The 26,170-nt window shown below is 40.3% G+C and overlaps 1 protein-coding gene across 1 annotated transcript in view; it reads right to left on the bottom strand.

The window, feature by feature from the left end:
* Nucleotides 1-26,170, bottom strand: part of TAF4B (TATA-box binding protein associated factor 4b) — a 127,218-nt gene that overhangs the window by 93,258 nt on the left and 7,790 nt on the right. The window contains exons 2-6 of the mRNA XM_050942084.1: nt 11,937-12,085; nt 8,835-8,942; nt 2,969-3,136; nt 2,745-2,867; nt 954-1,043 (exon numbers count right to left, since the gene is read on the bottom strand). Of these exons, the coding sequence (XP_050798041.1) occupies nt 954-1,043; nt 2,745-2,867; nt 2,969-3,136; nt 8,835-8,942; nt 11,937-12,085 (638 nt within the window). The remainder of the gene's footprint in view (nt 1-953; nt 1,044-2,744; nt 2,868-2,968; nt 3,137-8,834; nt 8,943-11,936; nt 12,086-26,170) is intronic.

The raw sequence follows: 26,170 nt of genomic DNA, 5'->3' as shown, positions 1-26,170 counted from the left end.
CGATCTAAGTTATTTCTGTAAGAAGGGGGTATGTTTTATATAGGTTAGCTTTCTTGGCTACAAGTATTATTGTTGTACTCCCTGGAAACTGGATCTGAAAGCACTTTGATAAGTGAACTGAAAGGTTGTATATTTTCGTTGTGGCTTCTTTAATACAAAACCCATGTCCTTCACTGAAATTCGATTCTGCAGCTTATTTATTTCACTGATACTCATATATAGAGATTCCTCTGCCTGACAGCAGTAAAATAGTGGGAGTTGTGCGCAGAGACAAAAGTAGCTTATTCTTTCTATAGCAGCAAAGTCACAGCTATTTCATAAAGACTCAAGCACTAGCCCTGTAGCCCCTACACATAAGATGGCAACTTAAAAAAAGTATTATAAGCAAATATTGCTCTATCATCATCACTTTAGATTAACAGTGAAAGAATTTTACAAATCCATCTGATCTGTAACTACTAGTGCTCAGTTTCTTTTGCATTTCTCTCTGCTCAGACAATGAAACAAACAGAAGTAATTGACTTCATTTCACTATCAGGTTCTTAGCACTGCAATGCATTTCAAGCCCTACAATTGAATATTAGACAACTAACTTTTTATTAGAACTGTTTAATTTTTGAAAGCTCTCTATTAATCTTAGTTTTTTTTTGTTTTATAAAACCTAAGTACAAGTGTAAGTTTTGGACCAAACACTAAAAGTTGGTTGGGTCACTGGAGGAAAAAGTTTACAGTTTGTGATGTTAGAAGTGGGATGTAACAATCAAAAGAAAGGGATTAGTCAGGAAGTGGTTGACAGAGACAATATCATAGCATATTTCCTGCTATGTGTTTTTAAAGTTTGATTTGAGGGTGTTTTGCAACATGGGTTTGAAATTAGCTCCTAATATTGTATGACAAACCTATTTAAAAAAAGTGTATACTATAAACTTCAGAACCACCACACAAAAACTTACCTTGAGGAAAGGAACTAGATATGGTTGCGGTGAAGACTTGAGTTCAACATACAACTTTTTTGTAAATTCTTCTGGTTCAATTTTTGCTTCCTAAAGTGAACAAGAAAAGCTTTTTATATGAAGTTGATCCAACCATAAATAGGAGTAATATCAAATTCTACCTAAAAAGGCAAGACATAGCATCCTGATTCATTGGAATTCCAAGGCACATGGAGTTATTGAATTCCCAAATGCTTGTATTAATTTGATGTTTTTAAACCTAACTGAAGTTATAATATTATAAATTAAAATACTGTATTACAGAATTAATTTCATTTAATCTCTGAACAGTTATATAACAGCAATAATCGCTCAAGCACCCATTACAAGCAGGCAGCAAGTGCTTTCTAAGAGAAATGTTACTTACAAATATGTTGACCCCTCTGTTTACCATCAGTGTTGTGCAAAAATATTGTTTAACATAATTTTGTATTTTCTGTAAAATAAAGGTAATTTATCTGTACATAGATCAAGGTGGACTCAACTTCTAAGGTCTTAAAAAGCATAATTCAAAAGATAATTCAATAATTATATGTAACTCTCCTGTAAAACACAGTGTATGAAAGTAAGAGTACTTAGAGGCCCCTTATAAAAACACAATACAAAAAATAAACCTTATAATGCTCAGTTATACATTCAGCAGAGGCTAATAATATCTGAAAGTGGACAGCCAACTAACCAAATGACAGTTTTAGTATTTAGATCTTTTTATTCCATTCTGTGCTTGTTTTGTCTCACTGAGCTTGAGCGTAGACAGGGCTCTACCAAATTCATGGCCATGAAAAACATCACAGACTGTGAAATCTGGTATTTTATGTGCTTTTACCCTATACTATATAGATTTCACAGGGGAGACCAGCATTTCTCAAATTGGTGGTCCTGACTCAAAAGGGAGTTGCAGGGGGATTGCAAGGGAGGGTTGTTTGTTGGTTGGTTGTTTTTTTCTGGAGGGGGGACGGGTCTACAGTATTGCCACCCTTACTTCTCCACTGCTGCAGGCGGTGGCATTGCCTTCAGAACTGGGCAGCCAGAGAGCAGGTGGTTGTTGGCAAATTTAAATAGCTGAAATCATGAAATTTACAATTTCTAAAATCCTATGACTGAAATTGACCAAATTGGACAAGTAATTTAGTACGGCCCTAGGCATAGATCAATGAAAACCAGGCCAGGTACTGCCACCAAAGGAGGCATGTAGTCTCTAAAGTGGGACCACAAGAGAAGAGCAAAAATGAGCAACTGAAAATCAAAAAAAAAGTCACAGAAGAGGAGAGAAAATTAAAGACAATGCAACTGACAGCAGAGAACTAGAGGACACAGGGGAGGAGCTATCCATTCACAAGTCAGTTGTGAGGAGACGTCTATCAGGGAGAACTCGAGGCCAGTTGAGTTCAATCCTCAATCCCACATACTAGAACCATCAGATTACCTTGTGCACTGAATAGCACAAAGGTTCTGTGCAGAAAAAAAAAGCATGTGATCATCTAATTAAAGCCTGAATCATCAATCATATGCACAAAGGGGCTAAATTAAGGTTGCTAGAATTCAGGTTTCCCCATGTATTTCTTAGCTTTAGCGTGCTTGACTTGACAAGCAAAGTAATGTTTATGAATTTTTAATGCATAATTAGAAAAAAGTAGAGTAGTGATGGTGGAGGAGAGGGAGAATAAGCTAACTTTGCAAAGTGCTTTCCATATATAATACCTGAAGTATTAAATATTGATACAAGAAGATTTTGAATTAAAAAAGTCTTACCAATAGATGTTGCACCAGATTCTTCACATTCTGTCCCATTTCTGGGGCTTGAGGTCCACTAGATGCCAGCTTTATTAATGTTGCAAGAAAATTCTTGCATTTCTTCACATTCTCTAGCATTTCCTGGTTGTGGAAGTCAAGGAAAGACTTAGTGAGACACTGCACTGACTTTGAACCGCAGCAGCTTCGAGAAAGTGATATTTTAAATTACTTATTTGCCTTACCGTGGAAGTGTTGGGATGTGCTACTGTTGTGCCCTCTGCTTTGACAGAGATTGCCTTTTGGGAGACAGACTGTGCAGCAGGTCCTGTAACTGGAAGCTTTACAGGTGTTCCAGTACCTGGAGGTTTTACAGCAGTAACTGTCTTAACACTGTTAGTTGCACCTGCTGGCTAAAATGAGATATGAACACTTGTTTAACTGATACCTTCCCAACCTCACAAACATAACATATACTCCTAAAGTGTAAGTAGTATTTTTCCTTAAGTCACCAAATCAAACCATATCAGGATAAAAATGTATGACATTAAACTTGCAACAATAATCATTAAATGTTATGTGCTTTATGTAAATGCAATTTAATCTTATTTAGCCAAAACAGAGAAGAAAAATCACAGCCCAGTTTCTCCAATCGATATTGGAGAAGGTCAGTCTTAGCTTGTAGCTTGTGAGCTCTCCAGAATAAAAAAACCAGGGTAATCAACCATTTTGCATGAGCTGATGCTGCGAATGTATAAAGCTTACACTACACAGTCTAGGATACAACAGTCTAGGACTGTGTTGGGGCAGCAGATGCCATTCTGAAAGACTAGCAAAAACTAAAACAATACAATTGCAGCTTTTAAGATCTTAGAACTTGACACCTGCTGCTATGTTAAAAAGAATTCAGCTCACTCACTTACAGTTGGTCTTTGCTCTACAGTGGCATACAGGCCTAAAGTAGTAAAAACTAATCTTTCAGTGAAGTAAACAGGCATGACTGGATACATACCAAGTACAGACCTGTTGAGTAAGGAGGTGCTATATTGGCTCTGTTTTAAGAGGTCACTTTTCAGAATCAGAAAGCACTAACATTTAAATTTATGACAAATGTGATCATTCTTTCAATTCCTCTTCTCATTTCTTTGCTGCAAGTGGGCATGCCTCCAGGTAATTACCAACAATCACAAGCTGATCCACCTGATATGGAAGAGGCAAGCAGTTTCAAGAAAGCATGCCAGCTTAGCTTCCTGCTGCTGGTATATTGTAACAGCTCTCTGCAGGATCTTTGCCACCACTGTCTCGTCCAAGGATGCAGCTCAACAGATCTATGGCCATAGGGAGGCCAACTGTGCAAGAGAATCTCAGAAACAGATGGACGGGAAGAGGACTGATAGGAACAGAGTACAGAACTGTCAAGCTGCAATGTTTTGGGTTTAAAAAAAGTTGCTTTTGAGCTACTCTTGTGAGTTCTGATATATTTATAGGTCAAGACAAGATCAGTGTTCTATAAGCTGAAGAGAAAGGGTCAGGAAGTCTACTTTCCCCTTCCCCAGAAAAACTGATATATTGGAATAAGATTCTATCACTTGCCTCTCAATCTTCTCCACTACTCTGACACGATATTTGTTCTTAGTCCAAGTAATGGAGAAATTCACATAAATGATAGATCTTGTATTAGTAGCATTTATCCTGCATATTTGGAAAAAGTTTGTATGGGGAGCAGTTGCTGTCTTGAAATGACAGTACCCCAGCATGATGCTAATTAGATAGTCAACTTCGTGATCCCTTCTGGGGAGAATGAGACAAACAGCCTGCACAATCTGAAACAGAGACGGGTGCATGGGATTTGAGGTTTTTAAGAAAAAAGAGTGAAACATCAAAGAATAAGAACAATACTTCTGTAGACTGGACAGAATATTGAGTTGGTAATATTTATTGCAGAATATGTTGCGCCAATAATTTTACACACTATTGACTACAGTAGTCTTAGTACAGGAAAAAGCTAAATTAAACTAGCTTAGCACTGTATCTCTCCATACCCACCTTTTTTTGCTGCTGGCCCCATTTTTTTTAAAAAACACTTCCTGACTATGTCTGACACTGTTGATACCATTGCTAGCAAGCTGATTTTTTTGGATTGGCTAGTTGATACAACATAGCTACAGAACAAGCCTCTTGAGTTCCCTTCTTTCCTTTCTCAAAGACAGTTCAAAACAAGCTTAGATGCTCCACTGGCTGCTCCGTGGCCAGGAGCAGGAGGGAGGAAATGGTCCTCCTCTATACTACACTCATTTATTCAGGATTTCTGAGAGGGCAGGATGATTTGCCCTTTAACGCAGTGGTGTTTAGACTTTGGTCCTTTAAAAAACTGGAAGCCTATAAGTCTTCTTTATAAGGCCTGGTCTACACTATGCATTTAAACCGAATTTAGCAGCGTTAAACCGATTTAATCCTGCACCTGTCCACACAATGAAGCCCTTTAAAATCAATATAAAGGGCTCTTTAAACTGATTTCTGTACTCCTCCCTGACGAGGGGAGTAGCGCTGAAATTGGTATTGCCATGTCGGATTAGGGTTAGTGTGGCCGCAATTTGGCGGTATTGGCCTCCAGGCGGTATGCCACAGTGCACCATTGTGACCGCTCTGGAAAACAATATGAACTCGGATGCACTGGCCAGGTAGACAGAAAAAGCCCCGCAAACTTTTGAATTTCATTTCCTGTTTGCCCACCGTGGAGCTCTGATCAGCACAGGTAGCGATGCAGTCCCAAATCCAAAAAGAGCTCCAGCATGGACCGTACAGGAGATACTGGATCTGATCGCTGTATGGGGAGACAAACCTGTTCTATCTGAGCTCCGTTACAAAAGACGAAATGACAAAGCATTTGAAAAAATCTCCAGGCTATGATAGACAGAGTCCACAGCAGGGACTCAGCACAGTGCTGCATGACAAGCGTAACAGAAAGCCAAAGAATCAAATGGATGCTCATGGAGGGAAGGGGGGTACTGAGGACTCCAGCTATCTCACAGCCCCCGCAGTCTCCGAAAAGCATTTGCATTCTTGGCTGAGCTCCCATGCCTGAAGGGTCAAAAACATTTTCCTGGGTGTTTCAGGGTCTACGTATTCAATTTACACCCCCCCCCCCCGAAAGAAAAGGAAAAAAATCATTTCTCGCCTTTTTTCAATGTCACCTTATGTCTACTGCCTGCTGCTGGTAGACGGGGTGCTGCAGCGCTGAACACCAGCATCTTCTTCCCAGTGGCAGATGGTGCAAAATGACTGGCATCCATCATCAGCCCGTGAGTGCTCCTGGCTGGCCTTGGTGAGGTTGGCCGGGGGCACCTGGGTAAAAATGGGAATGACTCCCGGTCATTCCCGGCAGACAGTACAGAAGGCTTGGTAACCGTCCTCATCATAGCAACCGGAGGCTAAGCTCCATCAGCCCCCCCCCCCTTTCATGTCTAAAGAAGATTCTGTACTCCCTGGACTATCATAGCCTCTGGAGGCTGCGCACCTCTCCCCCCACCCTTTAATGTCCTGCCTGGACTATCACAGCAGCTGGAGGCTGCTTCTCCCTCATTTTATCTCACTAAAAAGTCAGTGTTTCTTATTCCTGCATTCTTTATTACTTCATCACACAAATGGGGGGACATTGCCACGGTAGCCCAGGAGGGTTAGGGGAGGAGGGAAGCAATGGGTGGGTTTGTTGCAGGGGCACTCCCTAGAATGGCATGTAGCTCATCATTTCTGTGGGATCTCTGGGGCTTTGACCCAGAGCAGCTGTGCTCTCTGGTTCTCTAGTACACTTGCCCTACATTCTAGGCAGGACTGACTATTTTTAGACAAAATAAAAAGGGAATGACCCAGGGAGTCATTCCCATTTTTGTCCATACGACCCTGGCTGACCTCAGCGAGGCCACCCAGGAGCACCCATGACAGCAGCAGATGGTACAAAAGGACTGATAACCGTCATCGCCAATTTCCAAATGCAAATGGTGCAAAATGACTGATAACCATCACCTTGTCACCAATTTAAAATGGCAGACGGTGCAATAGGGATGGTAAACATCTCTGCTACCTTGCAAAGGCAAATGAATGCTGCTGTGTAGCACTGCAGTACCGCGTCTGTCAGCAGAATCCAGTACACATACGGTGACAGTGACAAAAGGCAAAACAGGCTCCATGGTTGCCATGCTATGGCATCTGTCAGGGCAATCCAGGGAAAAAGAGCGCGAAATGATTGTCATTGCTTTCATGGAGGAAGGATTGAGTGACGACATTTACCCAGAATCCCCACTACACTGTTTTTACTCCATCATGCATTGGGGTCTTAACCCAGAATTCCAATGGGTGGGGGAGACTGCGGGAACTATGAGATAGCTACAGGATAGCTACCCACAGTGCAAAGCATCGGAAATCGACGCTAGCCTCGGTACATGGACGCACACCGCCAAATTAATGTGCTTAGTGTGGCTGCGTGCACTCAACTTTATATAATCTGTTTTAAAAAAACAGTTTCTGTAAAATCGGAATAATCCCGTAGCGTAGACATACCCTAAGACAAAGCAACTATCATTCTTCAGACAGTGATCCTTCTTGTCTAGTCAGACTCACAGGATGACCAGGAGTTTTCTTTTGTTTGTTTTTTAACCAAATACCTCTAAGCATCCCTTTGTAAAAAAAACTGCTATGCGTCCTCTGTCACGTATTTCTTATAAAAAATGTGAAACTTTAACGGGCTAACACCACAAACTGAACAGAAGAGAGATGCAAACTGCAAAAGGATGGCAGAATTAAAACAGTGTGTGTAACAAAGGGAGATTTGTTATCAAATATAAAACACAGAATTAAATACAGGGATGGAGGATTGGGCTGCAAGGACTAAAATGAGCAGCATCACCCATAAGATTAAACAGATTTATCTTCACCTCATCTCCCTACTGCTAGCCTAGTATTTTCCTACACCCAGAAGTGGTGTAGGATCTGGAGTGGAGAGGTCCATGAGATGACCTCTGCCTAAAGACATCACCAGCATATGAGAAGGTTTACAAACACCTGTAATTAGACCAAACTGAAGAACAAATAGCAATGCATAACACCCATATCTGCTCTTGATGGATGAAAGATTTACATTCTTCCCTATGCATATAAATAAAATCGGAAATTTAAAAATGAAGTGACTGCCATATTTCTCTCCTCACCCCCTTTGCTTCCTCCTCATTGCAGGGGGGGAAGACTCTCCCCCTTACCCTCTCTTTATGATGTCATAAGATGACCTGTTGCCAATATATGTGGGCATCTGAAGACAGCAGGAGGACAGCTTTAGAAGTCAGCTTGTTAATTACTGTTGTAGGCTAGGAAGTCCCTTTCCTAATGACTAGCCAAGTCAAGAACTCACAGCCAGTGAGCGATCTGACAGCCCAAGTCCCTTCATGCTGTCTTTTCATGATGGGAAAGAGAACATAGTTAACATGTCAGACTTTCCCCAGGCCAACTTCTCCATCCTGGCTTCTTTGCCACCAAGAAGAAAGGAGTAGAGAGTATTTTAGTACAGAAAGGATTAGTTTATTATTTTACAGTGTTTATCCAGTATTTTGCTCCCTAAGAACAGATAGGTAGCCCTGTACAGAAAGCTAGACAAAGGATTCTTTTAAAAAAGAAAGCATGCCCAGAGACAATACTGCTGTGAATAGTGAAACACTACACCGAGACAGCTGTCTCTATCCCAATATCCAGATAGGAAGTGTATTTAAAAAAATATAGCTATGGAATTTAAAGTCAGATTGTACATACAAGCAACTGCCAATCTGTATACAATCATATGATGTTATTGTAGCCATGTTGGTCCCAGGATATTAGAGACACAAGGTGGGTGAGGGAATATCTTATTGGATGAACTGCTGTTGATAAGGGACATAAGCTTTCAAGCTTACACAAAGCTCTGTGATATTACCTCACCCATCTTGTCGCTCTAATCTAGATGATGGGCTCTCCTGAGCTGTTTGGGCAGCCTCATAACATTATAAATTTTAAACATACAATGTTCATTTTTATCTTAAAAACATTAAAGAACTCAATGCCAGCTTTAAAAAAAAAGCTAAGACATACCTGTACTATAGCAGGTCTTTGATCAGTAGATACAACTGAATTTGTTGCTTGAGTTACTGTTTTCACAGGAGTTGCTACTACTTTTTTTAGTAAATGGGTGCCAGTGTTCTTTAAAATAAAAAGATAGAATATTCTAAGATACAAGAGGCATACAACAGTAGTTAGGCTAATTAACAGTGTTACAAACATTTACCTAAACTAGTACTTACTCTTGCCCAGTGCAAAGCATTTTTAAAAAGGCATTAATTTAATCCAACAATTTAAAAATGAATTTGGGAAGGAGAGTGCAGGTGTAAAGAAACCTACTTAACTACCAATGTCATAACAAGGTAAGCAGATACAATACAGTAAACAAAATAGTTTGGGCATGTTTGCTGATTAGTACAGAAGTAGTCAAACAGTGACCATTTCATGAAGAGAATCACTCAGGTTACTCGTCATTTTGGTACGTCCAGATGTGTGGTTCATACATTAAGGCTAAAATTCTATGTATTTTCAGATATAGAATCACCGAAATGTAGGGCTGGGAGGGGTCACTAGTCCAGTCCCATGTGCTGAGGCAGGATGAAGTATATCTAGACCATCGACGAGAGCTGTTTGTCCAACCTGTTCCTAAAAACCTCCAGCAACATGAGTGCAACACTCTCCCTTGGAAGCCTATACCAGTGCTTAATTATCCTGATAGTTAAAAAGCTTTTCCTAATATCTAACCTAAAACTTCCTTGCTGTAGATTAAACCCATTACTTCTTGACCCACCTTCAACGGACATGGAGAACTGACCACAGTCTTATCAGATCCTCTGTCTTCTTAAGACTAAACATGCCCAGTTTTTGAAACATTTCCTCAGAGGTCAGGTTTTCTACACCCTCTTTCATTGTTGTTGCTCTCCTCTGGACTCTCTCCAGTTTGTCCACATTTTTCCTGAAGTGCGGCACCCAAAGCTGTACACAATACTCCAGCTGAAGCATCACTAGTGCCAGAGTGGGACAGTTACCTCCCATGTGTAAGACATAGGAGGTAACTGTCCCACACATCCCAAAATATCAGCCTTTCACAATTGCATCATGTTGGTCCATATATGCAATTCGTGATCCACTATAACCCCCAGACTTCTTTAGCAGCACTACCACCTAGCTAGCTATTTCCCCATTTGTAGTTGTGCATTTGATTTTTCCTTTCTAAATGTAGTCCTTTTCACTTGTCTTTATTGAATTTCATCCTGTGGTCTCAGACCAGTACTCCAGTTTGTCAAGGTCATTTTGAATTCTAATCCCATCCTCCACAGTGATTGCAACCTCTCCTAGTTAGACATCATCTGCAAATTTCATAAGCACATTTTCCACTACATCATTCAAGTCATTAAAGAAAATATTGATTAGTACCTGACACAGAAGAGACCCTACTTCATACATCCCCTCACTTTCACAGTAAATCATTGATAGCTACTCTGAGTATACGGTCTTGCAACCAGCTGTGCACACCCCATATAGTAATTTCATCTAGTTCACACTTCCCTAGGTTGCATAGGAGACTGTGATGTGTGACTGTGTCAAACACCTTCCTAAAATCAAGATATACCACATCCACAGCTTCCCCCCTTAACCACTAAACTAATAACTAATAACTCCGTCCAAGGAGGATGCCTAAAGATAAGCCTCCAAGTTCAGCACTTTTGAAATTCAGGGCACTTACGTAGGTGCTTAAATATGGATTTTAAGTCTTAGAAAAACAGTTTTATCAACTAATCAAAAGGTTGTTTTTTTCAAGCCACATGCAAACCTTGTATCATTTACTTTTTTTATTTTATTCGTTTTAGATAGCGAATGGTGCATCTTCTCCAATTTGAAGGCACTGCCACAATAACTTAGCTGCAAACACTGCAGGGGAATGTTAAAATCAAAATATAACTACTTAGCACATATATATAGTGCTTTCAAAAGCAAGTGCTACACAAACATTAAAAGTGTTTTTGTTTTTTTTAAATTCCAGGGTTGGGTTTTTGTTGTTCTTTGTTTTGAAGACATATGAAGTGTGCCTAGAAGACTCAGCAATGCCCTTCTATTTGTATTGTGGTAACACCTACAGGGTGCCATTGTGCTAGGCACCCTACAGATAAACAAGAAGATGGCCCTCTGCCAGAGAGTTTACAAGCTAACTAGGAGGAACAAGCAGCAGATCAGGGAGGAGCATATAAACTAGTAACTGCACAACTAGTAATTTCAGAACAGTTTTGTTTTCAAAATCAGCATTTGAGCCAATGACAGTGGCCACTACGCTGGTTAAAAGGGACCATGTGTGAGAACAGCAAGACTGAAACCCACTTTTAGAGATTTGCTAGTTATGCTATAAAAATAATTACCTTAGCAAGTTTTACAGGATTTCATTGGAAGGGTTATCAAGTTCAATACTAATTTAAGTAATATGTCTATAGAAAGGAAAAAGGAAGCCAATACCAATGCTAGTTTAGTTACAATTAACATCAAAATGTATTAAAATTTTATGTTATGAAAGTCTTCTCTCATCACGTGAGCTACGCAATCCAGAGCAAAGTAGCAGAGTATGTTTTAAATAGGCTTTGCACCGATTTTTATTTTTAATTTCAACAGAATTGATGTTTTTAAATTTTTTCATCAATTTAAATTCACAGTTACATGAAATTATGGGGTAGATGAGTCAGACAATAAGGGGTCAGGAAGTTATTTAATGACAGACAGATTACAAAATAGAAAGCTTTATAAACTGTTAAGACAGTCATCACCACATCAAAATAAATATTCTTAATCAAAATCTAAAATGTGAGCAGCATTTTTTTACTTTGCCTGTCTGTAAATTCTGATTATTATTGATGGAAATATTTTAGTCAGTTTGTGCATGTATGGTGAAACTGACGTTTACTGATAAAAATCTAAACTGGCCAAACCTAGTTTTTAAAGTATGAAAGCAAAATACACAGTGACATTCATTCTAATGACAAACTAAGACTTTCAAACAACGTTTAATGAATCTTCTACAAGGTTTGCAAATACTAAGTTATAAATAGATCACATTAAAAACAATACGGTACAGCTATTGCAAAATCAAGTTGCTTGAAGAAGTTTTACCTGTACAGTACATATTCTGACCGAAGGTGTGCTGGTAGGTATTGATGGTCTTGCACCTGTGTTATTTTGTGTCTGACTCTGTGCTCGAGCTATTGCTTGTTGAGATACTAACATTAGTTGACCATTGTTACTTCTGATGAGAACTGTACCTGTTAGCAAGAAAAAGGAACAGACTGTTAAGAGGAATTACTGCACTGAAGAGTACCTAAGGAATTTTTAAAAATTATATTACATGCAAAGAACTGAGGTATTGTAATATCAATATCCCTGCAATGTGACAAGGGTGAGGAAATGCAAGGGCTAAGGTTCCAAGAGCAGTCTTGTCTTGACTGTCTTGCACTTTATGCTTCATGACAGCAAAATTATTTAACTATTACAGTCACAGACAGCAACGTTAAATAGCAATACTGAGCCACACATTTAATACACCACATATTACATTTTGATTTTAATTATACACAATTGGATTTTTGCTTTTCCAATTATATTTGTTTGCTTGGGTTTTTTTGAAGAAATATGAAGAAAATGCAGAGCAGATTGGTTGGCAGCACATGCTTGTGCAACTATCTGACGGAGAGCTTAAGAGCTCTTCTAGATTTGTTTGCACTTAATTCCCTGAACCAACAAGTGTACCCTTAAACACAGATGAACATAACTATGCACTTACAGTTTAGAGGAAGTTTGCAATGGAAACTGAAATAGGCAGGTCGACTAATATTTATTAGAAAGCAATTGTCGCTCCCAGTAAGAGCCAGCCATTGGCTGAAGACCTCTTCAAAATAGGTTTAAAATTTTTTAAATCAAAACAAGAGATTTTATTTAGACATTCAGGATAAAGACATCCTGCTTTCTTTGTCCCTTTCCTGTGTTTGAATTGTCTTTTTTTCTTTCACTGTAGCAACTCCCAATATCCAAAACCTTTTCTTAAAAAGCATGTTAATTTTACTCAAGGTATCTTTAATAACCAAGCTTCTCCAGAGCTTTCCATAGCAGTGAAAGATCAGTAAGCATATGAAACAATTCAGCCAAGCATTCTGCAAGTCTACATTTGTTACATAATACAAACCAGTCTCAACTTGATACTTTTTGCTTGAGGTACCTCACACTCTTTAGCCTCTGTACTTTTAAACAAGATCATAGTTCAAGTTTGCTACTCTATAGTTGGATTTCTCCTATCCCATGCTCAAGGTATCTCACATAATTTAATACACTGAATGGTTTTAAAAGTTATCCAATCTAATATCAGTTCTCAGGATGTGCGAACCACGAAACAACTGACAGCTATTACACATACAAGGAGGAAGTTTACACAACAACCAGGAGGTGTAATTTGCAACACAGGTAGACATGCGTGTTAGTGCCTCAATACAGCCGCGTGGCTGTGACAACTTGGATGGTGACTGAGGTTAGCCACCCAAGTACAATCTTGCCAGACCCCCACATATGTACTCAGGAGGTATAATTCCCAGCATGGACAGACATACGTATGCTAGCTCTCCTCGAGCTAGCACCTGAAGATAAGTGTGCCTGCTGCGTCTCAAGCTAGCCACCTAGCTGCTTTGCGGACATACCCATAATGAGGCATGGTTTGCAATACTAACAGACTAGTTATCTTTTAGCAGACTGGAGCCGGTTGGTCTTCAAGACCCTGCTCCTACAAACACTTATGCACATGCCTAACATCACTTACATGACCAGTCCCATTGACTTTAATTGGTCTGCTCACATGAGTAATGTTAAGCAAATGCATATGTGTCTGCAGGACTGGGGCCCAAATGTGGTGTTCACTAATGATGTAATAGGCATTAGCTACGTTATTTATACACAAGTTTCCATGAGAAGGAAAAATATCTGATAAGCAGTCAGTTACAGTAAATCATTCTGCTGGTATTAAAGATGTCCAAGTAAACAGAGGAAATTCACTGTCGCTGCAAATATTCACTTTGGTATATTGACATTTGGAAGACATTAAAGGGACATTGTCAGATCAGTTTTGGCCCACACTTAAAACTCCATATTACAAAATCTAAAGAAATTTTGAAATAGATTTTTTTTTTTGTTGTTCTAACATTCTTTTAACATTCCAGAGGAAACAAGGCCTTTGGTTTCTTTAAACAAAAGATTTGCCTATCATGTCTGCAATCTTAACTTTGGGCTTGTCTTCACTACTGGGGTAAGTTGACCTAAGTTATACTACTCCAGCTGCATGAATAATGTAGCTGCAGTCTACATAGCTTAGGTCAACTTACCACAGTGTCTTCACTGCGCTGAGTCGACGAGAGACGCTCTCCAGTCGACTTCCCTTACCCTTCTCGACGAACTGGAGTAGTGGAGTTGACCGGAGAGTGCTCTGCCATCGATTTATCAGGTCTTCACTACACAGATACCTGTTGCATCGACTGCAGCAGCATTGATCTCCCCGTAGTGGAGACCAGCCCTTTGTGCAATGCCAGAAGAGGATGAGAAGTGACACAGACTATGCCTACAATAGCACTTGTCAATACAAATTATGACGCTCTGAGGGATGTTTTTTCACAACCAGGTGACATATGTTACACCGATAGAAGGGCCAGTGTGCACAGTGCTGTCAGCAGGAAACATTCTCCCGCCAACATAGCTACCACTGCTTATGGAGGTGGTTTTATTGCGTTGATGGGAGAGCTCTCTCCAGTCAGCATAGCGCCGCTATATGAGCGATCTTACATCAGCACAGCTGTATTGGTACAGCTGTGCCACTATAAGATTGCTAGTGTGGACATTGCCTTAGTTTCATACGCTTCTCTAGGATGGACAGCTAAAGACAAATACCAGTCAAAATTTTAGTGTTTAAGTTTAATAAATTTGGGTCTTCTGTCACATAAGTAAATGAACTTTTAAAATGTGCTCTTTAATCTAACTCATGTAAATTGCCAGAAATAAAAATCTGTAATAAACTGAGCTAAGTTCTCAATACTTTTAGCAGGTTTTTAATATAATCAGGACCTAAACACAAACACGTCTGGAAGAGTTCACTCTTATCACTGAGGCCATGGTTACACTGGCATTTTACAGCACTGCAACTTTCTCACTCAGGGGTGTGAAAAAAAACACACCCTTGAGCACTGCAAGACACAGCACTGTAAAGAGCCAGTGTAAATAGTGCTGCAGCGCTGGGAGCACAGCTCCCAGCACTGCAAGCTAATCCCCATGAGGAGGTGGAGTACGTGCAGTGCTGGGAGAGCTCTCTCCCAGCGCTGGCGCTGCAACCACACTCACACTTCAAAGCGCTGCCGCGGCAGCGCTCCCGCGGCAGCACTTTGAAGTTTCGAGTGTAGCCATACCCTAAGTTACCTAAATTCACTACTGGGCTGCCTAGTTCAACTTGGCTTAAGTGACAGCAATTCCCACCAAAAAAGTGCACAATCAAGGGAAGTTCTTAAAGTGCAATCCATAACCAGATCTTTCTTTAAAATGCAAAGCTTGCAAAAGTCATTATATATTGGATCATGACATGATACTGGGGAACTTTTAATCATCTGTGAGGAAGATTAAAATATTAAATGCCTTTCTATACAGTAAAAGCTAAGGTCTCGTCTACATGGGGCACTCAGGAAAGTAAAGATGAATTAACTAAAGGTTAAACTAAATGCTTTAGTTGAGTACCTTGAGAGCATCTACACGGGGATTTTTTTCAGAAGCAAATTGGCCTTAGCTCACTACCACTTAATCCAAGAATCTGCACAGGGGTTTAAACGCACTTAAATTCACACTTTTAGGCCATGTCTACACTAGCAAGCTTACAGCAGCGCAGCTGTACCGAAACAGCTGCACCTCTAAGATCGCTCATGTAGTCGCTCTATGCCGATGAGAGAGCTCTCCCATCAACATAATAAAACCACCTAAATGAGCAGCAGAGGCTAGGATGGCAGGAGAACATCTCCTGCCAACACAGCACTGTGCACACGCGCACTTATGCCAGTAAAACTTATGGTGCTCAGAGGTGTGTTTTTTTACCCACCTTCCTGAGCACCATAAGTTTTGCTGACATATGTGGTAGTGTAGACGTGGCTTTAGTTTTACTTTCCTGAAGTTTGCCTATATTACAGATGCTATAGCAAACATAGGTGTGCTGCTTTAGTGCCCTAGTGTAGAAGCTTTCGAATCAATGGAAGGGATTTTTCCCATTGATGTGATTAGTTCACCTCACTATGAAGCAGTTGCTAAGTCAATAGAACAATTATTCTGTGAGCCTGTCTCTACACATAGGCTTGGGTCAACCTAACCACAGTACTCAGGTATGACATTTTTCACAGGCCCGAGTGACATTAGCTATGTCAATCTAATTTTTAAGTACAGAACAGGCCTGAGTGTCACTGTGTAGCCTTAGTTATCACATTTACACTTGTGTTGTCAAAGAAAATAGTCACTCTTTGAATATTACTTTGAATACTATTTAAACAAAATGATTTCTTTAAAAACACTTTTCCTTGCCACAAGAGCTTAAGACCCAATACTTAGAAAATGAAAAAGCAGTCTGCTACAAAATAAATCATTCAGAGTTCCTCCAGTGAAGTGTGAATTTGACCCAACTGTCCTAATAAAACAGGAATTACTACAGCTGAACTTTCAAAGCAAGAGCATTTAAATTTATTCCAGTACGAGAGCTTCATTTTTGCTAGTTAAAAGTCTGTTGCCAACTCTTAATATTCACTTTTCAAGACCTGACTGAAATATGGAAGAAGGCAAAGATTTTTAAAAAGATGTTCAGATCTCAGACCAATAAGTGAACATGTCTAGACATAACCGCAAATATACTTATTTTAAAGCATTAAAGTCACTCCCTTCCTTCTTCACTTACATAACCTTACCAAGATTTGGACTTTGCGCGTCTCTTGCGATATGCGCCCACAATAGAGTGTGGAACATTTCTGAGTAAAATAGAACTGATTTCCATTGATTAGTGAAGACGACATATGAGAAAACAGCTAAACGTTTACCTTGATTGAAAGAGTGAGTTGGGAAGGAGAAATGTGGGATGGAATTTTCAGAGACGCCTAAGAAAGTTAGGGGTTCAAATACGAATGAAAATTAGTAGGGTTTGGTCCCTTAACTCCTTTGAAAATCCCAGCTATGATTATTTTCTCAGAGTCCTCAGGCTGTAAACACTCAAATGAGTAAGGAATCACTTAAGGCATTACAACCAAGGTATTAATATGGTTGAACATTAACAAAAACAAAGATAGGACAATTTACCCGATACATAGCCTACAAATACTGAGGCATCTTCTGCTATGAAAAAAAGTCAAAAGTAAGTGAAAGCCCTGATCACTTATACTGTTTAAAACTGTACTGGATAAAGCAGGACATGCTAAGATATCTTAAATGGAAAAAATTAACTCAAAAGCTGCAAATTACATCTGAAAGAGACCTAGCCTTTATATGATTTGAATAAAAGTTTTGAAGCTGTGGGGCTGTATGGTTTCCTACACAACACAGGTTAAGGTTTATATTTTGTCTTTAAGGATACTGCTGGCTCAGTAAAATACATTTATCAGGGCTTGAACAGATGATTACTATGGATGCTGATACCGAAGATGGGAAAGGCTAGCACGGTAGGACCCAAACCAACATATTAGTGAGAAGCTTAATAGGGGATGCTGCAATTCAGACTGCACTATCTCTGTATGCTGGTCAGATACCAGAATGGTGCCAAACACAGAAAAAGTAAATAAATGTAAAACTTCCAAAGAAGAGCCCATTCTTCTACTCCTACTATGACCTAACTTTGGGGAAGGGAGTTCTCAATTACTCCCCTCCCAGACAGCCTTTTAGGAGTCCTCCCCAGTTGTGAATAGCTCCTGTGTTTGCATCTGCTACTGCTTAGATTTACTCTGCTGCTTAGGAAAACTAACAAACAGTTTCCCTACAACCCAGCTGTGAAATGGACCTATCTTGTTCATTTCACTAGCAGCAGTGGCCAGATTATGAGGAGAGACTGGGCTGTAACCAGCATTAGGCCTGGTCTACACTGAGAATCAGCCCCAATTACAGCCATTAGTTTAGCTGCCCTAACGTAGCTGCCTAGCATAGGCAGCAAAACTGCTATAGACAGTGAGGTGCATCCATGCAGCTTACCAGTTTCAAGTAGAGGTAAAATGCACTGATGAACACTGTTGCTTGTATTAGCTTTGACTGTCTACACTAGGGTTCTGCACCCAAGCTGGCCACTGAATGACTAACTATCCAGCATAGGCAGACACAAGATGCGGGGATGGATAAGGGAGGTCCTCAAGGTAGGGTACAGCAAGTCAACCAAGCTAATTTTATACTTTAGAACACCTAGCAGTAATGGATCTACATTAAGGATTAATGACTTCTCCAGCGCAGATCCTCTTTTAAGGCACATACTAAGTGCTAAAGTTGCTAATGTTTGGACAGCAAGATAGGTTTCATGTACTGTCTTATCACACTGGTGTCTCTCCTGGCCTTGGACTCTGGACTTTCAGATTTAAAAAACAGTTAAAATAGGAGTGCTATGTTCACAGTGCAATGTAAGCCCAGGGTTTGAATTGAGGCTCAAGCCTAATCACCCTTCCATCTACACACACAAATTGTGCTAATCCTGGGCTTGGACCCAGGATCTCAGGACCCCACAGTTTGGAGGGTCCAAGCCTGAGACAAGCCATGACCCACGGCTCAAGCCCTATTGTTTTGCAGTGTAGTCACAGCCTCACTGAATTTGTGCTCTGGAATCTGCCAATCCCATAGAATGACTCTTTGTTCTCTGGACAGACAAGTTTGGTGGGCGGTCAAACTTTCTCACATTGCACCATGAACAAAGGACTGGAGTAGCCACCTTTTGGGAGAGCACTAGGAACTCTGGGATATGGGTGGTTACATTCAGGTCCGCATAATGTAGCCCCAGGTTAGGACCCAAAATTCAACAATTCCTAGCCTGGGGTTACAAATGAGGATAAATGCTCAAGCCCTCTAGATTAACAATGCTCTGCTAATCTGAGTTCTACTAACCCTGGATTTACATTGCATGGTAGACATCCCTGAATTGCACATGGCCAAGAGGTTGAATTTCTTGTTTGGAATAATCCTTCTCTGACCTTCAAACTGGATAACTAGTGAGACTGTCATCCAATGTATTCTACTGGGCTCTTCATCCGAAGTCCAGAGAGAATTAAATTGATGCTAAATATTTAGCTAATTGGAAAGATAATTATATCGGATGCCCCACAGTCTGAACTGACTAACCTTTACTTTTGGGGTTCGGTTAGTGATATGGTTTTGCACAAGTGCCATCTTCCATTTGTTCTAGGAGATGCTCAGCCCCAGGCCTCTGCCCTATTCCATCCCGCCCCTGACCCCACCCCTTCCCCCAAGCATGCCCTGCCCCACTCCTCCCCCTCCCTCTCAGCACCTTCTGCATGCTGCAAAACAGCTGATTGCAGCAGGTGGGAGGCACTAGGAGGGAGGTGGAGGAGTTAATTATTGGAGCCACTGACAGGCAGGAGGTGCTCTGGGGGGAGCTCAGCACCCACTAATTCCCCCCCCCCCATCTGTGCTCCAGCCCTGGAGCACCCAGAGTCTGTGCCTTTGTGATTTAGACATCTGACACCTAAATGATGTGGATCCTGACTATCTTATCAAGATATCATGACAACTGAGACTAAACGTTAACAGTGCTCCCCATCTCAGCCTCATTAATCTCCCTGGTGATGGGCAATTTCATTCTCTTCTTCAAGTCTTCAAATTTTCACATCCAAACATGGTGTAATAGTGATGACTTCAGGCAAAACCTTGGCCTGAATTAATGCTTGCTCAAGTGGTTAATCTCTATTTACTTATAAAGTCCTTTCTAAGGGCTTGTCTACATGGTGACTGTTGGGCCTAAAGAAAATACATCCCTATTGAAAGCTCAAATGTAAAAAAGTGAGTAAAATGTTACAATAACCTACAACTCTTCTCTGCTTGGAATTTAACCATGAAAAACAGGTTGAGTACATTTTCAGTAAAGGAATATTACGAACAAGTGTAAGAGAACTAGACAAAGGAGCTGGATTAGTTCAAACAAAAAGGACCTGCTGATCTGAGTCAGCTACTGTTGAAATTGTGCTTGGTTAAAACGGAAGACGTGGCATCAGATGCTTAATAGTTCAAAATTGGTGTGATGGATATTAGGTCTAATTTGTGGACAAAACACTGAGGGGGGATGAACTATGCTGCCCATTCCCTCCCTCCCTTTTGTGATTTCTTAGAGAGACTTTGGGAAAATTGTCTCCTCTCATTTCCTCCCCTACTACCCCCCGTCCTACCTTGCATCCCAGCTTGTCTCATCTCATCTTCCCTGACCCCAAGCTAGGAGGAGGAGACCAGACTGAGACAGTCTTCAGGAAGAAGGCCAGCCAGCTGGCCTTGCTCTTGTTTAAGAAACTGTCACCTCTGAGAGCTGACTATCATCGTGACACCTTGTCCTCAGCGAAGATACCTAATTGCTAGCATTGTAGAGGAACGCAAGATCCTGTTTTGCCTGCCTTCCATGTTGTTACTTTCTTCCCCACTATTTTACTTCCAGTTCTCTTGGCTTTTTCTCCAAACCTTAAAATCAGTTGCACTGCATCAGCATAGTGATATGAAATTACCACAACCCTGCCTTCTCTAATAAGAAAAGACCCAATCAGATGTCCCTGACTGGAAAAGTGACCTAGGTTCCAAGCAACAGGTGCCACGGTCAGTCTGCCAGCCAAAGCATCCATTTGTGACCAGCCTGCTATCCAGCATTCCAAAGACATCAACAAAAGCCATGTTTTCTCCACCTTGTCTATTCGAAACAGGAGAAACGAATACCCCTTATGCATCAGGACTGAAAGTAAAATTAACCCTTTCCTTTTCATCGAGAGGTTGATGTGAAAATAAGACACTAATATTTTGCTCGCAAAAAGAGAGTCTTCAAAGGTTTCAATTTAGGTTTGTTCTGCATAATCACTCAACCACAGTTTCAGTAAAAAGGCTTGTTTTAATTTCATATTCTTGTGTTTAGTCAATCAACTTTCAACTTTAGAATGGATTTTAGTGTTTGCCAAATAACTGAGTAAAACCAAGGGCTCTGTTTAAAAATATCTCCAATTCTATATCACTGTTCAATGTTCAGAGTTTATAAACACCTCTAATTTGTATTAATTAGCTCAAATTAAGCCACCAGTCAATGCTCTATATATGGGCTTGTCTATATGGGGAAAGTGAACGGAATAAGCTATTTCACCATAGTTCCCTATTTGGCATTCAATGCAAATAAGAACACTTCATTATGGAACAGTTTTCTCATGAAGAAAAGCCCTTAGGCTTTGTCTAGACTAGGATTTAAAAGCATAATGTTAGATTAGACTGAGTGAGGTGACTCAGTTAGCATCTTCAAAAATCCTGGTCAAGACAAAGCAGTTCTGTAGTAGCACATGGGCTTCCTTAGGGCTTGTCTACATTGGCAATTTACAGCACTGCAACTTTCTCGCTCAGGGGTGTGAAAACACATCTCCTCCCCCCTCCCGCCCCCAGCACAGCAAGTTTCAGCACTGTAAAGTGCCAGTGTAGACAGTGCACCAGCGATGGGAGCTACACCCCTCATGGAGGAGGGTTTGTTTTGTTTTTTAAAGAGCGCTGGGAGAGCTGTGCTGCAACCACACAAGGCATGTTAAAGCGCTGCCATGGCAGTGCTTTAGTATTGCCAGTGTAGACTACCCTTAGGTTTTCACTTGACAAAGCTCTTAGCATATGGTAAAGTAAAATTGCTTTATCTTGCCCTGGGTCTCTGAAGATGCTAACTAGAGCTACGTAACTATCTAACACTTTATAGGCCTTGGCTACACTCACACTTTACAGCGCTGCAACTGGGGTGTGAAAAAACACCCCCCTGAGTGCTGCAAGATACAGCGCTGTAAAGCGTCAGTGTAATCAGGGCAGCAGCGCTGGGAGCGTGGCTCCCAGCGCTGCACGCTACACCCGTAAGGGATGTGGTTTACATGCAGCGCTGGGAGAGCTCTCTCCCAGCGCTGCCGCTCTGACTACACTCACACTTCAAAGCGCTGCCGGGGCAGCGCTTTGAAATTCCAAATGTAGCCATACCCATAGTGTGCTGGGGAGAATCAAGTTCCTCTCCTGACATTCAAAAACTGAGATTTTTTTTGTTCTAGCCATTGTAACGTGAAAGCTATACAAATAGCTGGGGCTAGGGGGAGCATTACAGTATCTATACTGCAGTGTAGCTATATATAGTGCTGTATGCTGTGTGAATGTGCCACACAGCTGACTTGCTATTCAAAGCAATTAAATTAAAGCGGGCATAAACTAGATCGAGCAATACACAGCAGAAAGAACAGGGTGTGGTGTGTGAATTGCATGCTTCATGGAGCAGCAGTGTCTTTGAATGTGAAGACGTGGCAACTTTACTTACCGGAGACAGCTCAGCCAATAGTAATCTAACAGCAGTTCAAGGAGCCTGACTCCCTCAGCAGCAACTAAAGTCCCAGGAGTACTTGGCTCAGGTGAATAAATCTCACACAATTGACGGAGGATAAATGGTCCAGACAGTATTACTTGAGATTTCAATTACTCAGCTTTCAAGCCAGCAAATCTATCAAGGTTCTACAAGAGCAAAGAGTTGGGATGCAGAAGTGCTGACAAAAAACTGTCTGAGCTGTTCAAAGGGTTGGCCGCAGAGGAGCAACCAAAATAGGTTCGGTGGCAGTCTTCAAATAGTCTGCTCAGAGAGAAGTGAAAAGTTAGGCCCAAACACCCTTCACCTTCCTGCAGTATAGAACAGGCAAAATCTGAAACAAAGCAGAGTCATTTTCTTCAAGAGGAATTTTCATATTATATTGTGGCTTAGTCAATTTCAAGTGTCAGTGGAAACACAATGCTATCAGTTAAGGTTTGACTGGTAACACCAATTACACTGATTCTTGCTGGATTTTAAATGATTAAGACAGACTAAATGTTAGGCTCTGAGCTGCCATATTTCTTTGTCTCTAATCTGAAACACTTACTTTATCAGTTATGAACAAAGACTGTACCTCAGTAAGTTAGTGTTGCTTAAAAACTGAACAATTACCCTCTTTTCTGATAAGAAATGTAAGACTTCTGTGAAATTTGGGTATAAACATGCCCCTAAATAGTAACAATGAAAATCCATATGCAATCTAGGCAAACTATCACCACTTCATAAGCAAAGTGAAAATTTAATACCCAGATGAAAAACTGATACCACCACAGTTATTTAGGGGCCTAATTCTGCTAGCTGTACTCACATTGAATAGTACATCACAGTCTTGGGCACCTCTAAGTATGATTGTTTCCATATGTGCTTTTGCCCTTGTTTCTTTGAAACTTGCTAGAAGTCTGGCCTCTTATGTAGCACAGACCATAGAACTTTCCCAATTTTTTTCTGAAAATGAGCTAGGAATTAAACATCCAATCTTGATGTAAGAATCACCCATAATAGAAAATCCACCATGATTCTTGATAAGTTGTTCCAATAATTAATTGGCCTCACTGGTAAAATTTTACACTGTATTACCAGTTTACCCATATTTGACTTTCAGCCACTGATCACATTATACCTTTCTCTGCTAGACTGAAGAGCTCACTATCAAATATTAGTTACTTACAAATTGTAATCAAACTGGGAACAATGTCACCCCTTAAACTCAAGGAGTTCAATTTTTTATCTTAGAGAAGATTATCGCCATAAGGCACGTTTTTTCTAATCTTTTAATCATTCATGACTCTTCTCTGAACTCTCTTCAATTTATCAATATTCTTCTTGAATTGTGGACATCAGTATTGGACACAGTATTCCAATTGCACCAGTGCTAACATACTATTACTACTCAAGATTCCCTTGTTTATGCCTTCAAGGATTACAACAGCCCTTTTGGACAGTGTCAGCTCATGTTCAGCTGATTCTCCACCATGACCTCCAATTTTTTTTTTCCCCAGAGTCATTGACTCCCAAGATAGAGAAACACCGCCCCCACATCCTGCAAGTATGACCTACATTCTTTGTTCTTAGATGTATACATGTGCATTAACTGTATTAAAATATATGTATTGTTTGCTTGCAACTAGCTGCTCAAGGGATCCAGACTGCACTATATCAGTGACCTCTTCATTTTTTTTTACCACTCCACCAATATTTGGGTCATCTCCAAGCATTCAGTGATTTTATATTTTCTTCCAGGCTCATTGGTAAAAATCAGTTAAACAGTGTAGGGTGCAGAACCAGTCCCTGTGGGATCCCACAGGAAAACCTGTTCAATAACAATTCCCTGTCTCGTCAGTTTTCAATCCACTTAAATGTGTGCCACGTTAATTTTAGATCGTTTGTTTTTAAAATAAAAATGTCATGCAGTACCAAGTCAAACACCTTACAGAAGTCCAGGTATATTACATCAACACTATTACTTTAGTCAACCAAACTTGTAATCAAAAAAGATATCCAAGAAGTCTGACAGGATCTGTTTTTCCATAAACACATTGATTGGCATTAATGATATTACCCCCTTAATTCTTGAACAATGAGTCCTGCATCAGCTGCTCCATTATTTTTCCCTGGATCTGTGTCAGACTGACAGACCTATGACAGCTTGGATGGTTCCATTTACCCTCTTTAAATACTAGAAAGCTGATTTTGTGCTTCCAGTCTCCTGGAACTTCCTCAACCTACAAAGACTTACTGAAAATCAACATTAGTAGTCCAGCAAGCTCCTCAGATATCTCTTTTAAAACTCTCGGATGCATGTTATCCAGATCTACTGTTTTAAATGTCTAACTTTAGCAGTTGCTGTTTAACATCCAGAAGCAGCCAGTGATCCAACAGGACAGAAAAACTGAAAACTGGTTTAAAGAAGTCAGCAAACATAAGCTGAACGAGCCAATGCAACCTTTGCTACTTCCTCTGATTGCTCCCTCTATTCAAAAAGTTAGTGCATGGAGTTGAAATTTTCTCTTATATTAGATCTGAAATTTGCCCATTGATCAGACGTAAAGAGGGCTTTTCAGATGACCTTTTCACATCTTCAAAGGATACACCAGAGACTATTTCCTTGAGATCCTCATGGGAAAGATCATGTCATAATCAAGTCCATAAGAAATTGTCAGGCTAAGTTCTTTGCATTTCTGGAGCTACCTTGGAATAGTCAGGCCAAGTGACATGCAGTTGACTTTACACATTGGCATCCTTTGTTGTTGATTATGACTATTCTGCTGGAAAATAACAGCTTTAAAAATCAAAATGGTTTCAGCAAAATGAAGAGGTAAAACACAAAGTAAAAAAAGCATTTGAACAGTATGATCATGTCACTGATCATTTTTCCATCCAAATCAGAAGTTCTGCCAGAGTCACAGTAAGAACCTAAATATGTCTATTAACTTACTATTCTGTGCATTTTAGCATGCTATGAGTTTCTATCAAGGGGTGTATCGCATATTCAGATGCTCAGTGTTCTTTCGTCACTTAAAGAATTATTAAATTAAAGTGATATTGCAGCACTTTCAACAATTCAACCGGGGTTATCCATTGATGGGGTTTTATCTATGTTGGCTTTCAAGGGCTTTGTGAGGAACATCTTATTCATTCTATTCTCACTACAATGAGACAAATGAACACTCTCCCAATTAAGTCATTTATATTTCCTTCTAGTCTCACACACGCAAATAACCTGTGATGAATCTGCTACGCAGAAAAAAAAGTAGAATAGCTACAGTATGACACACTGTTCTACCCAGCAGCAATACTGCTCCTTCACCTGAATTCATGTGCACAGACCTAAGTGATTAGCCACATATAAAAATAATATAAAACACAGCAATTAAAAATGGAGAACTTCCTTTCACCTCAAAGTACTTTAAAAAAAAAGCCCAGCATGCACAGTACTGTACAGAAGACAAATCTGAGGACAATCCCATGTCCTAGAAGAGTTTACAATCAAGAGATAATGAACAGGACAGATTGGGAGATCCAGAAGTGTGTGCTGGCATGTGTGTTGATTTCATGTTCCTGACTATCTCCCCACATGATGAATACCTAGAACTAAAGCAAAACTTTGGGAGAGGCAAGCCAGAACAGAACAAGTTCTGCTGCCACCCAATAGCTCTTTGGGGATGATCATATCATTTCCTTCCATCTCAAAAGGTGCTTATGTGCTGTACACATCACACACTTCTGGCCACGCGACTGTCACTTCCCCTCCCCA

This window comes from Gopherus flavomarginatus, chromosome 2, assembly GCF_025201925.1.
Source record: "Gopherus flavomarginatus isolate rGopFla2 chromosome 2, rGopFla2.mat.asm, whole genome shotgun sequence".
NCBI lineage: Eukaryota > Metazoa > Chordata > Testudines > Testudinidae > Gopherus > Gopherus flavomarginatus.
Note: the sequence above shows the minus strand (reverse complement) of the source record. Positions and strands in the feature narration are given on the sequence as shown.